This window comes from Calonectris borealis, chromosome 3, assembly GCF_964195595.1.
Source record: "Calonectris borealis chromosome 3, bCalBor7.hap1.2, whole genome shotgun sequence".
Lineage (NCBI taxonomy): Eukaryota > Metazoa > Chordata > Aves > Procellariiformes > Procellariidae > Calonectris > Calonectris borealis.
This window is the reverse complement of record NC_134314.1, coordinates 64,117,657-64,130,964: the sequence shown is the minus strand read 5'-3', so window position 1 is coordinate 64,130,964 and position 13,308 is coordinate 64,117,657. Positions and strand designations below refer to the sequence as shown.

Sequence of the window (13,308 nt, the reverse complement as noted above, 5' to 3'; positions counted from 1 at the left end):
GCTAGCAGAATAGCTTTAATTAGGATAGAGGCAACAGTATGAAATTTAAATTTTGAACTTTTCAGAGTTGGGATGTTTTCCTCTGCTAGATTCAATTTAATCCTTGAAATGCATTACTAGGTTCACTTGTCAAGAATAATTATTTCAGATTCTCACCTCAAATCAGCTGCGAGTACATTAGTGGCCACAGTATTGCTTGTTAATGCCGGTTGTTAATGCTCCTTGTTGGCAGGCTGGCTTCACAGCAGCGTGCGGCCGCGCTGCCACCCTGCGGCTTCTGACAGAAACGGATCCACCGCATCCAGGTGAAGATGGATGCGAGGCGAGCTTTTGGAAACAGGGATTCTGAATTTAGAGCAGCTCTTACCACAGTTCAGCAACTCTGCACGGGATCTCCAGCATTTTTATGGAGTGCCTTAAGGCTATTTTAATTCTTTATGGGCTTCAGCCTGAAGGCTCTGAGTCATTACAATTAACACTGCCAATGTGGGGTAGATTGTTACGATGTCTTCTCCCTGTCAGTTCTTTTGAGGTTCTGTATAGCTGTATGACAACAGATGCTGATATTTTTTTTTCTGAATAGCTGATCGTATGGGCAGGTTATGAAAAAAAGCTTTATAAACCCTGGTTTTGCTTGAATTCTGACTGAGCTTCTGTTTTTTTAGCATACTCATAAAGGTCTACATAAATTTGACACAAAATGTCTTCTAGCAAATACACATCCATGTCTATCTCCACATCCTTGCTCTTTTCATGATATAACTTTTTCTAGCAGGTGTTCCACAGAAATGTGCAGTCATCGCTGAACATTAAGAAATTTTGTTTACTGATGAAGGGAGGAACCCTTACCATTTCAAAATTTTGGCTGCTTTGTCAGCCTGAGCTTTTCCCATTTAGACTAGGACATGTTCTGAAGACGGCATCTTTAAACACATATTTGGAAAATGTGCAAATGTATGCAAGTAGTTATGATCACATTAACATGGAATGCAAATAAGGTGATTGGGCAGCTACCTAATTTGACATGTAAGTTTATCAGTTGTGCCCGGAATTTTATTCCACACCTATATAGTTACAAAACTGGTTATCCTGTCCTTATGTTCTCCCCCTCCTGGTCGCCATCCCTCCGTGCAACTCTAACTTGGCTCCGTGGCCTCCTCTACTAGTACGACTGAGACGCCAGGGATTTCCCACCTGCAGGAACTGTGTCCTCATCTGCCTCTTGCTATTGCTTGGCCTAACTTACTAGATGCTGTACTGACATCAAACAGGGAAGGCACAGAGGTCATTTCTGACACTGTCGCTTCCTTACTATATGATTTCATTTTCCTGTGCCTTTGTTTCTCAATCCCTTGTTTGGGAAGTAAAGACGAGATGGAGGTGTGGGGAGGCTGTTTCCTGTGCTTGGACATTCTGCAGTATGGAACTGTGGGCTGCTTGGGACCATCAGTACTAGCGCAGTAAAAATAAGGATAACCAAACTGTAGGACACTGCACATATTTTTGTTCTGTAATTACAGCAGTGAGAGTGAGCGAAGATGCAATTTCATTATGTTGTTATTCAGCTGTAACTGCAGGTTTCTGTAAAAAAATCACTCATCAAACTGAAGCAAATGCTTGGTTATCTGGATTTTTCTATTTTTACAGGATTAATTTTCAATCAGATAAGATCCAGTGCAAGGTAGACTGTGGGAAAGTGTAGGGGAGAGAGAAGAAACCGGATGGCCCCTTGAAGCAGCCCACAGTGAAGGCTAGATAAAGAGTTTTATACAGCTGCATCTTGAGTACTGGTGGGCTCTGTGCAGAAGACTATATTGAAGTATTTGTGTTTGAAGAGGGGGTACCTAGGAGCAACCCGTATCTCGCACATTGCATAGACATGACATTGTGTGGAATGGTCGTCAGCTACACGCATATGATACTGCAAGTTAATTATGAGACATCTCCCAAGCTGGCAGCCAGCACGGAACGAGCTTAAACCTGTGGCAGGAGATCAGTCAGGGAGGGAATCCTTCACTCCAGGGCTTAGTTTATCAGGTGAAACTATAAACTCAGTTGTGCCTTCTCACACTTCTCTGATGATGTGCAATATGGTAACTCATGCCAGCACTGTTAAACCGTTATCTCCCCGCCATAAGTGGCACACTTAAACCAGCTCCATAATGTTCAAACGGTCTGCTTAATTTTGTAATATATATTATTTTATATATTTTTATTTATATAAAAAATAAATATAGACACTCTATAGTATGTAAATGTTTATGCCATATTTTTATATAGTGTATATATATTACATAGTGTGTGTATGTATATATTGTGTAATATATATAGCTAGATATACTATTTAATATAATATAAGCACATGAAGAAAATGGCAGTGAAGTACCCCAAAATAAAAGTCAAATGATCAGGATGAGGTTTTTCTTTAATAAACTTTACAATAATTTAATACATATCTGTAGTTTCAGCCTCTACAACTGAATAGTATTTACAGACTATGCATACCAACCTTTGTTGGCAGTAATAGAGAAACATGGTGAAAGTAGAATCAGAAGACCAGTTGTGAGGGAAATCAGGGAGAAAAGTTTATGCCAAGATGTAACATTGGCTCCTCAGCAGTCTCCCTGCCGCGCTACGTGTAGCTGTAGCCAAGCAATCTGGGGGTGCTGGCCTCCGCTCGCCCTGCCAGCTTGCTTCCTACCCCAGAAAGATGCTAAGCGTGCACAGACAGCACCTACTGTCTGTCTGAAGCCTTCCCGTGGACCTAAGTAGGGGAATATCTCAATTCCAGATCTTGGCGTGAGGTTAACATGATGCTGCTTGGCAATGGCAAGAAAGAGATACTCTGAGGATGTATGTCAAATTTTGGTGTCAGGGAACTCAACTCAGGTAGAAAAGGTACTGCAGAGCTTCATAGATTTGGGCAACAAACAGAGGTTTTCAGTGTCTTAATTTGGGATATAATGGTGTTGAAATCTTATGTTTGTTCTTGAACTTGGCCTCTTGCTTCTAGTGATCTCTAGCTTAATATGTATTAGTTATGAGATACAAATAGCAAAGACGGTCCCCACTAAGAATTTTTGGCCCATAAAAGAAGGTAACAGGTTGATCTAGAAAACAAGTGAGACGAGCACGAGGCTGGGGTGAGACGAGCATGAGGCTGGGGTGAGACAAAGGCATCAAGTCCCTTTATCACTCTAGCTTCTAAGGCTGCAGTGGCACTGATAAATAAAACAGGGCCAAGGCTTATTTTTCAGAGTGCTTAGTTGTTAGCCGGGTCCTTAGCATACCTTTGGCCTGCCTGACTAACTTTATCCCAGAAAGTGTCCAAGCACGGTTTGGGAATAGCGTGTGCCAGGGACTGTTCTTAACCTTTGGTGAAAGTGGAATAAAATGCAGGTATGTCTGGATGTGACCCCGGCCACAGCGCTGCTGTTGGAGCCAGAGAATGGTCCATAGCCAGTTTTATCTATTCTAGCAAGTGTAGATATAGATATAGATATAGATATACAGCTTGAGAGAGAGGATCCTTCCCTACACCCTTCTCATTCCTATCTCTATACTGAATTCAAAGAGCAAAGATCCCTGGCGATTTCAGCATGCCTAGGAGAATAGCTCGCAAGTTTGTGTACCAGAAGAGCTGGCGCCCTAAGCCTATACCAATCTTACATATGAACCTTCAGCCAGTCAGTTGTCTTCTGTTTAATTTCTGCATTGACTCTGAGGTGCCAGCAGCATAGAAGTCCCTATGTAAGAACAAAAGAACATGTTATCGGTGAGGAAGACCTGTTCGTGTTCTAGTCAGCTCGGCCATCAAAAAGCATCTGAAGAAACAGGATGCTGAAGCAAGAGGCCGCGCTGACACTCGGGTTGCTTGTCACACACGATGGTCTTTGCCTCATCCCTGATGGGGGAGGGAAGTGCTGCTGCAGCAGCCTGGGAAGCCATCCAGTGGGACAGTTATCTGTGTGAGCGCATCCCTGGGAACGCTCGCTGCCTATGCCCGCTCCTCCTCCCCTGCTGCTGCCGCGCAGGGTTTCGCAGATGTTCCTCCCAGAGGAGGCAGCTGTGGCTCTCAACCTCCCGGTTTCCATCTCCCCGGTGGTCCGGCTCCACCCGGCTGTGATGGAGCTGCCGATAGTTCCTCCCTTCCCCAGCCCGTCCCTTCACGAGGACTGAGCAGTAGTAGTCAGAGGAAGAGGAATTACTCTGTGCCTTTTCCCCCCTCTCCTCTTGTCTCCTGGCTGTGTAGCTCTACCTTTGCCTTTTTTCCCTAGTGTTTCCGATCCCCATTTCTTAAACAGCATGTAAACAACCGAGAGAAAACTCGAGTGTGTAGATAATCCATATTTACAGTCAGATATGGTCTTACAGTTTACACAGCAGGCTGAGATGTAAATAAGGGTTGGAGTTTTTCTTCTCGCTTAAGGAAAATGGCCTCTTAGAATTCAAAGTGAAGGAAGGATTTGCATTGGTTTTTATTCTCCTGCTTTTGTTATGATCTTTTTTTTAACTTGCAAGGAGGTTTGGATCTCTCCACTCCCAATGCGAGGATGGTGTAGCTGTGTGCACGCATGCGCATCAGCTTGAAAATGCATTTCATCTGTTTACAAGTTTCAGTTTAAGGGCAAAACCCTAAGGCAAGAAAATGCGTCATCTCAGGACTGTTGTGACCCAAGGGTATGTCTACGCTGCATTTGGGAAATGCGATGACTGCATGCCTAGGCCTACTTAAAGTCATTTTTATACAGCTAACTCAGATAACACCAGTGTCTGCAGTGAACTGAAGAAAAATCAGTTACTTGCAGAACTTTCCTGGGTTTGGAGTCTGCCGGCAGCAGTCCTCACAAAGGTTTTTTCCCAACATGTTTTTTTCCCATCCCTCCTGGAGCATAAGTTTTAGGTCAGACCTATGCCGTCTTCTCAGGGTAGCAGAAATTCACCAAGCCGTAACACACCAGTAGCTTTGCAGCACTAGAGGCAAAAAAAGCTATTATTACTGCTTGTGCCACTTCCCATCCATAAAGCACACTGGGCTGAAGAGCATGAAGCAATCCGCGGCTGAGTAGTGAGCAAAGTTGCATTTACCCTGTGGGCCTGCATTTGGCAGCACAGCCTTAATACGGGAATAGTCAGTGCCACACGGCTAGCAATGAATAGGGACAATGTGAATCGCTGGCTATTGGGAGAAATTCTGTATGGAAATTACAGAATGCTCTGCTGTTTGCTGCCACAAATTTCAATTTCATTGAAATTGAATTTCATTTCAATGTCATTGAAATTTCTTTTGAAAACCTGTCCCTTTTGGGAGACTATGAGTGATAATCTACATTCAGTTATCCAGATAGAAATTAGAAATACCCTGCACTTTTATCCTCCACTTGTACACCAGATATATGTGAGTTTTGTTCTGTTTTAGACAGTTTATTACCTGTGATTAGTAATGTCTTCTGCATATTCTGTTTTTTTTTACTACAAATAATGGCAATGACAATCGTGTTTCGGGAAAGATTACCTTTTGAAAAATATATGCGATTCATTTACAGGGAAGCATGTTTTTCCAGGCAGACACAAGTGTGGGGTTACCAATACAAATGCTTCAAACAAACCTGTTGCTTGTGATCCTGTCATTATATCCGGGGTTCAAACCAGCTTCCCTACAGAAGAAACCACACAAATTTTCTATGTCTTTTAATTTCTGAGGTGAGCTGGGAATTTCAACCTCGGAGGCACTTTAAAAAATAAGCTATCTAGCATCTGTTCTCCTTGTGCACCTTGCAGCTTGGGGGCACGATCATCACCGTGGCCTCGCTGCCCCAGTCGGTGCCCAGGGCAGCAGGGCGTTGTGCAGGTGTCTGCAAAGTGGCTTTCTTGCTATGCTGATGTTTCAGGCTGGCAGATTTCCATCCCAGCAAGAGGATAAGATAAGCCTAAAATGTATTTTCTGTAAGCGATGGAAAAATGCTTGCTCCTAAAGACCTTACGGACTGTGAAAACTGCTGCTAAGCAGCACAACATGAGCACCAAACCCAGGAGCCCAAGCACCGAGTGCAGCTCTGCGAATAAAGGATTTTTCTAGTCTCTAGCTGAACTGAAAAATGGTCATGAAGTAGTTGGGTGGAACTGGGTTTCCTTCCAAAAAAAAAAAAAAAGAATAACAGTATTAAAATCAGATGGGACTAAACTATTTTTAGAGAATTCTTATCTTAAAACACATAGGTCCATAAGCAGGTTTTCTATGAACTTGTATCCTGTGATTGAAGCAGCATTTGAAGCTTCCATCTACAGCTGGCACTCTGCTTTGTATGCTCTGGTATCTGATAAGGGCTGAGTTCATGTTGAAACCCTTCCTTTAGTTGCAGAATTTAAAGATTTTTTCTTTTCTGTACTCAGCTGCCTGTTTTTTTTTTTTAAAAAAAGTAGCAATTTAGTTATCTTTGAGACCTCTGTCAAATTCAGTTGAAATCAGGCAATGAGTTCAAACATTATTAGGAGGGAATGTATACAGACACTCACGCAGCTGCATCTACAACCATGCAGATACAGAAAGATAAATCAAGTCAGCTTTGTTTCCACATAGAGAAGGGGTATGACTATGTTTCGATAAATATTAAAATACATCACTTTGTACAGAAAAGCAAGAAAGCAAACAAAATCTTTTCTTTAAAATCATTGACATCAATATTTAAACGGGTTCCCTTTTTTCCCTTAGCACATTTCCGAGTTCCTTTCAAAATCATCAATTGCTTCAGTCAGACTAAACATACATTTTCTGTTTGCAAATATTTTTCTGTAGAATTGCAGTCAGCAAAGGGGAAGAAAGATTTCACTCATTGTTCTCCTGAGATACATGGCAGGACTCTTAATTCATCTAAGAAACTTGGGCTGTTGAAGTCAACTGCCAATACTGTGAGGGCTCTGCCCTTACACAAGAAGTCAGCCGCTTAATGCCTCTGGAAAATATGTTTGTTGTCTTCAAAATGGAGACAAAGCTACTAATTGTTTTGTAGTCAGAGTAAAGCCGTTATATATCTTTCTGTGTACTGCTGGTTGCTTTTTTTAATTGCTTGTTGCTTTTTGCCTTTTTGTTTGTTGCTGAACTGTTGTTCAGAGGCAAGGACTGAGGAAGGTGGAGGATGCTTGAGGAATAGTTTAGTCCCCAAGAGGCTTGCAATCTAGACTGCTAGATAAAGTGAATAGCAGCACAAGAAATAACGGTGTCTACAGCCTCCTCTTACCGTTCCGCTTACATTGCAGCTTTTGGCACATGCTTACGGCTATGTTCCTCACATTTCACGGGGGACTACTGCATTTCTCCCTGCTCTTTCTCCATGCTGTGTTTCAGGGGGCAAATGAAGAGTGAACATAGCTAGCTCAAGAGGGTGGGAAGGATGCTGAGTGCAATGAGTAAGCATTGCAAAGCAGGTTGGCAAAGAAGCCTGTGTGAGAATATTTAGAATTTAACGCTTAATTTTATGCACATCTCAGATGCCTATCAATTTCGGCTTTCTAGAAGGAAAACAGCACCTTGCTGTAAGTCTTGAGCAGCATTAGTTAGTATGGATTTAAGTCGAGATTTTGAATGATTAAATCCAACGGTTAATTTCAATTCAGTGAGTAAATTCAGTGGTTAAAACGGTATTTGTGCGTTTGCTGTATCAGTCATTTACACTTAGCTTAAGGTCGGAGGGCTCTATTCTGTCTCCCTTTAAGAGAACAGCAATTCCCGCTGAATTTCCCAATGCCCGGGGCGAAGAGATGAGCTCTTTCAGCTGTGCTTACCAGGGTTGCTCATCTCTTCAGCAAGAGCTCTGGCTATTCAAGGTGATGTGTTTGGCAGTAAAGTCAGTCAAGCCCTTGCGTGTGTCAACTGGCGCAGCCCCGCTCACGACAGCGAAAGTTGCGTGTGGTTAGGGCAGGCGAAGAGGTCTGCTTTTAATTGTGCGGGATGGAGATAAAGCTGTGAAAAAGTGAAATGAAACAGCCCTCCCCTTCAAAACCATTAGGACGATACAGCAGGGCCTGGCCCTTTCCGTAATGAGGGCCGAGATGTTTGCACAGCCCTCGGCTCACAGCGGGCTGCTTTAATTAAACCTAGCCCACGCATGAACCCGACTGGTGAATTTGGGTCCCCTGGAGGACGCGCTACCTCACCCAGTTATCTCGGGGGGAAGGGGGGTATGAGAAGAAACATCACTCAGCCTGCACGGCTGCCCGGGGCGGCTCAGCGCCCGCCCGCGGAGGGTGCCCGGGGGGAGGCAGCTCCCGGGCGGGTCCGTGGCCACCGGCCACCTGTGACCGCGCCCCCGCCGCCGCCGCCCGCAACCCGGCCGGGACGGAGGGCTTGGCCCGGCGGGCGGCCGCGATGCCTCCCCGGCCCCGGGGCGGCCCTGCAACCCCCGCTGCCCCCCGGCAGGGCGCTGCTCCTCTTCTGCTTTCCTCCAAAAGTACCCAGGTATCAAACGGAACCGAGGGACGGTATTGAAAGAGCAAGTGAAGCGGAAATTTAAAGTCCCTCTGCTAATAATAACAGTATAAATAACCGAAGACGTCTTGTAAACAGTGCGGTCATAACCCTGAAACATTAAACAGCGCGGTGGGATCTGGCGCATCAGCTGCCGGCGGCCGCGGCCGCTGCCGGGGGAGCGCCCCGCACTCCTCTTTATCTCGGCCTCATCTCCCCCGGCCGCGCTGATCGATGGAGGGGAGATGTTTAAGTTAAAAATTCCCGGCACCGAGCACGGGGCCGGAGGGGCATCCTCCGTCCGCCTGTACTTCATCAGTAGCTAACTGCTCCCGTCCCCGCGGAGCCGTGCGGAGCGGCTCCCGCAGCGCCCGGGCGCCGGCCTGCGGGGCCGGGCCGGGCTCCCGCGGCGAGGACGGGGCCACCCCCTGCCCCAGGGATTTGCTCCAACTCTGTAGCTCCGGGGAAGCAGCCCTCCCGTGGCGAGCGCGGCCGCGTCGCGGAGTGGCGGAGGCCGGCGGAGGCGCGGTCCTTCCCCCGCCGAGCCCGAGAGTCGGAAACGAACATTACACCGCTCTGTCTTCAGTGGAAAGGAAGGTTTATTCACAGAAATAGAGCAAAACCTGCTTGAAGAAAATATATCTATATATCTTTAGGCTGAATTACTTCATAGAGATGACTGTCAAAGTCAGTTTTTCTAGGCATCTACATATTTCACAGGTCTCAGACAGAAGATACACGCGTGGTAGATTTTGTTTGATCTCTGTCTTTTCTCTAGTAGCGCTTGAACCAGCAAGGCTGTTGTTGCAGGACACTCGGCTGCACACGCATTTAATAAAGTTAAATAGAGTCGGGATCTCTCGGGGTGGAGTCTTTGCTAGGGCACATTTGGTCTCCTCTGCGCCGGGAGAGCAGCTCTCCCCGTCGCTCTGCCCGGGGTCCGGGGCAGCGGCGGGGCCACGGCGTGTCCCTGCCCGCCCCGCCGCCCGCTCCCCGGCCGCGCCGGGACGGTGCTGGCCCGGCCGCCAGGGCTCAGGATGCCGTCGGGCCGCACAAGCGGTTTGTGTTCACCACTTCTTTCAGGTCACTGTCGGGTTTGCCGGCTACCATAAAAGGCCAGGTCTGTAGCCAGGAAAAGACACGGGTGGGAAGGGGGTTACATACGGAAAAATGCACATTGCAACGCTTATTTCGCCACCGGGTCCAGCTCGGGGGCGCCCCGGGGGATCGAGCCCGCCATCCACCGCCTGAGCCCGCTTCTGGCAGCGCTCCGCGGGGCTCGGGCCGGGGCAGCTGCCTGTGGCTTCGGCCAGGACCCTTTTGCTTTTCGCCGGCGACTGAGGCCGCTTCGCCTCCCAGCCGCAGCGGGCTCCCCCCGGGCGTCCTCGGAGCGGCGGAGCCCGTCCGACCTGCGGCGGGAGGGAGGGAACCAGGGAGGGAGGGAGGAGGGAGCCGCGGCGGCTCCGGTACATCTGCGTCCCCCCGGCACAGCCGGCGCGGGCACCCCGCCGCAGCCGCGCCGCCCCCCGCCTTTGCTCGTGGCCGGCATGGGGGCTCTTCCCCGCGGGAGCCGCCTCACGCCCCGCCGCGCTGCCCGGGTGCAGGAGCCGCCCGCCGGCCCCGGCAGCCCCCGGCCGCCCTCCCTGGCCTCCCGCGGCTCGGGGGACAAGTTTTGGTGTGCCTCTGTGCGGGGCAGGGGGGTTATATCTGGGTTAGGTGTTGGGTTTGTTTTACTTCATTTTTTTCCCCATGTTGTTGTGCTGAGGGTTTTTTTTTTAGCCAAAAAAATATCTCCCAGGCCCTTATCAGATGACACAGCGGGTAATGTACTTTCCCCCAGAGTCCAGAGCTCAAAAGGCAGAGCTGGACCCCAGTGAAACATTCCCAGATCCCCTCTGCCATCCCTTTATCCGGTGGGGTCTGCACCCCACCGTGTGGGAGATGTAAAGGCTGTATGTCTAAAAAGAGCCCAGGCAGATCTTGCCCACCCCCGTTTTGCATCAATTGCACATATTTTTAGAGCTGGAAACGGAATGTTTCTGGCGGCCGGGTATGGCGGGGAGACCCTGGGCTGCTCAGGAAAGCTTTCTGTGGGTGGTGGGAACAGCAGGAGGGACACTGTGCAGTGCAGGGAGGCTTTGTGGAGTGTGCCTGGGGCAAATACCTCCCGTGGGGCGTCCACAACGGTATTTATTTCTCCTTTGCCAGTTTACACGGATAGGAGAAATATCCTGGACCCAGCAAATGCGAGCGGCTGAGCGCAGAGACCCAAGAGCTCTGTCTTTAAAAAGCTAGGGCTTGAGGATTATTACGGCAGGAAATGTTAGGACAGAGAGCAGGGATAAGAATAAATCCTGGGTCCTTGGCTTGGGTCCTTCCTAAAACATACCTTTCTCTACCCAAATTCCTATACTCGCCTGCTTGCAGGTAGAAAGCTGCCATCAACCTGCTGAGGTTTCTCAGGCATTTCTGGGGCAGTAAAGCCTGTCCCTGCCCATCCGTGGCTAGCGTGGCCCCTGCCTGAACCCTGGAGGGGATTGCCAGGAGCAGCGGATGGGGCCCAGGACGCTCAGCTCTCAGGGCACAGGGCGGGAGGGCAGCTGGGCGCCTGTCCCCTCTCACAGTACCCCTTGCCACCCCACCGGCACCAGACTCTCTGTGAGAAGCACAGCAAAGGTTTCTCCCCGCGCACGCCCCATCCCAGCTCTTCACCTGCCTCTCCCCATGCACACGCACACAGAGAGCCTGGCCCCGGCGAGCCGTGACTTACCAGGTTGACTGGGTGGATGTAGCCGTTTTCATACTTGTCATTGGCCAGGATCTGCCTCAGGTGAGCGATGTAGCTGGAGGCCAACCTCAAGGTGTCCAGTTTGGAAAGCTTGGTGTCTGGGGGCACCCAGGGCAGGGTGGTCTTAAGCCTGGAGAAGGCTTTGCTAAGGACCCTCATTCTCGCCCTCTCCCTGGCGTTGGCAGCGTTTCTCTGGACCTGCTTTCCCTCCTGGCTCACTCCGTTTAAAGGGCTCTTCTTGGGGGGAGCTTTTTTCCTCTTGCCCGAGGCCCCTCTCCCCTTCTGAGGGGAGCCATTCTCGCCATTGGATCCCTCCTCGTTGCTTTCGGTGGACGCCCCAAACTCTTTGTTAGTATCCATTTTCAGGCCATCGCACTCCAGCATCTCCACCTCCTGCAGATCTTCCACATCACTGAGGGACCCAGTGGACATGGTCTGGAAGATGCCAAAGGACCAGCGGGAAGGGGGGAGGGGGGGAGGAAGGGCAGCGCCTCAAATCTACTTCAAGGCGGTGGAGGAGAGAAGGGGCGCCAGTATTTTCCTCCCCTTCCCTCCCCTCCCCAGCACTGAGGCGCGATACCAGTCCAGAGAGGATCCTTGCCCTCCCACCCTCCAACCCGGCTTTGCCCGTGTTTGAGGGAGGGAGTGAGCGTGTGTGAGAGAGGGAGAGAAAGCCGAGGAATTTAGTGAGGACACTAGTAATTTATCTGGGGGATAAGAGAGGCGGATCCAGCCCAGGGGAGGGGCCCTGCCCGCTGAGCACACCACATCCCCAATCACAGACCTTTACACAGGACTGGGAATGAGGTATCCCGGCAAGCCTTTGCCGAGAGCTCGGAACTGGGATTCAAATCTTCACAACTGGAGCAAAGCAACTCGCGCTCTCTCTCTCTCCCCTCTGTCTTTCTATCCTCCCCCTTCCTCCTCCTCCTTCTCCTCCTCCTCCTCTTCTCCTTCCCCAGTTCCCTTTCCAGCCCAGGGTTGCTCTCCCCCTCCCTGCCTCCTAGATGACCCAGGCAGCTGGTGTCATGATTCTTGATGAAAGCCAAAATGGGTCATGAGCAGAGAGAGAGCAGCAGATCCACCAGCCAAACCTTCCAGGGAGCTTTGTAATGCGTGCTGTTGAAATGCTGTCCTGTAACCTAATCTGGGGGAGATTTGTGGATGATTATATTTACGAACGCATCCTGTCCAGCTACTAGTGTGTTCCAGGAAGGGAGCGCTCCGCTGCCCGGTCGGCAGCGTGGACCTTGCCGTCACAGCCCAGGGGCTGGAGGCAGGAGGATCTGACTTCTTCCAGCCCTCCTGGGTGACCTCTGACAAGTCCCGGTCCCCTCTCACTCTTTGAGTCCCCCCAGCTGTAAAGCATCCCGGAGGCTGCCCCATCCGCAGGTGTGCCAGGCGGCCGAGATCCCGGCGGTCCCTGGAGCCCCACCAAGCTGAGGGAGAGAACTGCGCCGCTGGGGAGGGTCAGCATGGCTGCAGATGGGGCGGCTAGGGTGTGCACTGAAATGAAGGAAAAGGGGGGGTTATTGGATGGTAGGGATCGCACAGAAAAAAACCTTTTTCTCGGCGTGTTGTTGCAGAGCAGATGTCAGTGTTTCGTTCTGCTGTACCCGTGGAGCGCTTTGTCTGCTGATCCATGCATGCTCAGAAGTCAGGGAGTTTTGCCTGAATAAAGAGGCAAGATAAGGCCCCTTCTGTGGGAGCGGTGGGAGTGAAGGCATCAGGCCGTACTCTGCAACCACTGAAGCCAAACATTCCCAGTCGTTTCACCACTAGTGTGAATGAGCGGGTTGCTGAGTAGTTTGAATGAGCAGATGTACGCTGCAGTTACGATCTTTATGCACATGTGTATTCAGTCTTTGCAGAGCAGGCTTTTAAAAGCAGTTAACCTTGGCCTAGCTCTTCTCCCTCTCCATATAAAATCTTCTCCTAAACCCACAGGTGGAGCCCAAAGAGGCCTGTGAAGCCTGAATTTGCTCCCGTAGCTCCTTCCCTCCTCACACGCTTCTTGAAACCTCAGAGGTCCCCCAGCAGCCTGGGTTTTGAACAC

General features: G+C 49.6%; 1 protein-coding gene across 1 annotated transcript; it reads right to left on the bottom strand.

Moving 5' to 3' along the window:
• Positions 1-9,045: 9,045 nt before the first annotated feature.
• Positions 9,046-11,820, bottom strand: TCF21 (transcription factor 21). The gene is made up of 2 exons (XM_075148112.1): positions 11,235-11,820; positions 9,046-9,586 (listed from the first exon to the last, which is right to left on the bottom strand). The coding sequence occupies exons 1-2, from the start codon at positions 11,682-11,684 to the stop codon at positions 9,497-9,499; spliced, it is 540 nt and encodes a 179-aa protein (XP_075004213.1). The 5' UTR covers positions 11,685-11,820; the 3' UTR covers positions 9,046-9,496.
• Positions 11,821-13,308: the final 1,488 nt, after the last annotated feature.

Coding starts and splice junctions, on each gene's coding strand:
- TCF21 (XM_075148112.1), bottom strand. CDS start 11,684: ATGTCCACTGGGTCCCTCAGTGATGTGGAAGATCTGCAGGAGGTGGAG. Junction 9,587..11,234: donor ACATCCACCCAGTCAACCTG/GTAAGTCACGGC, acceptor TCCTGGCTACAG/ACCTGGCCTTTTATGGTAGC.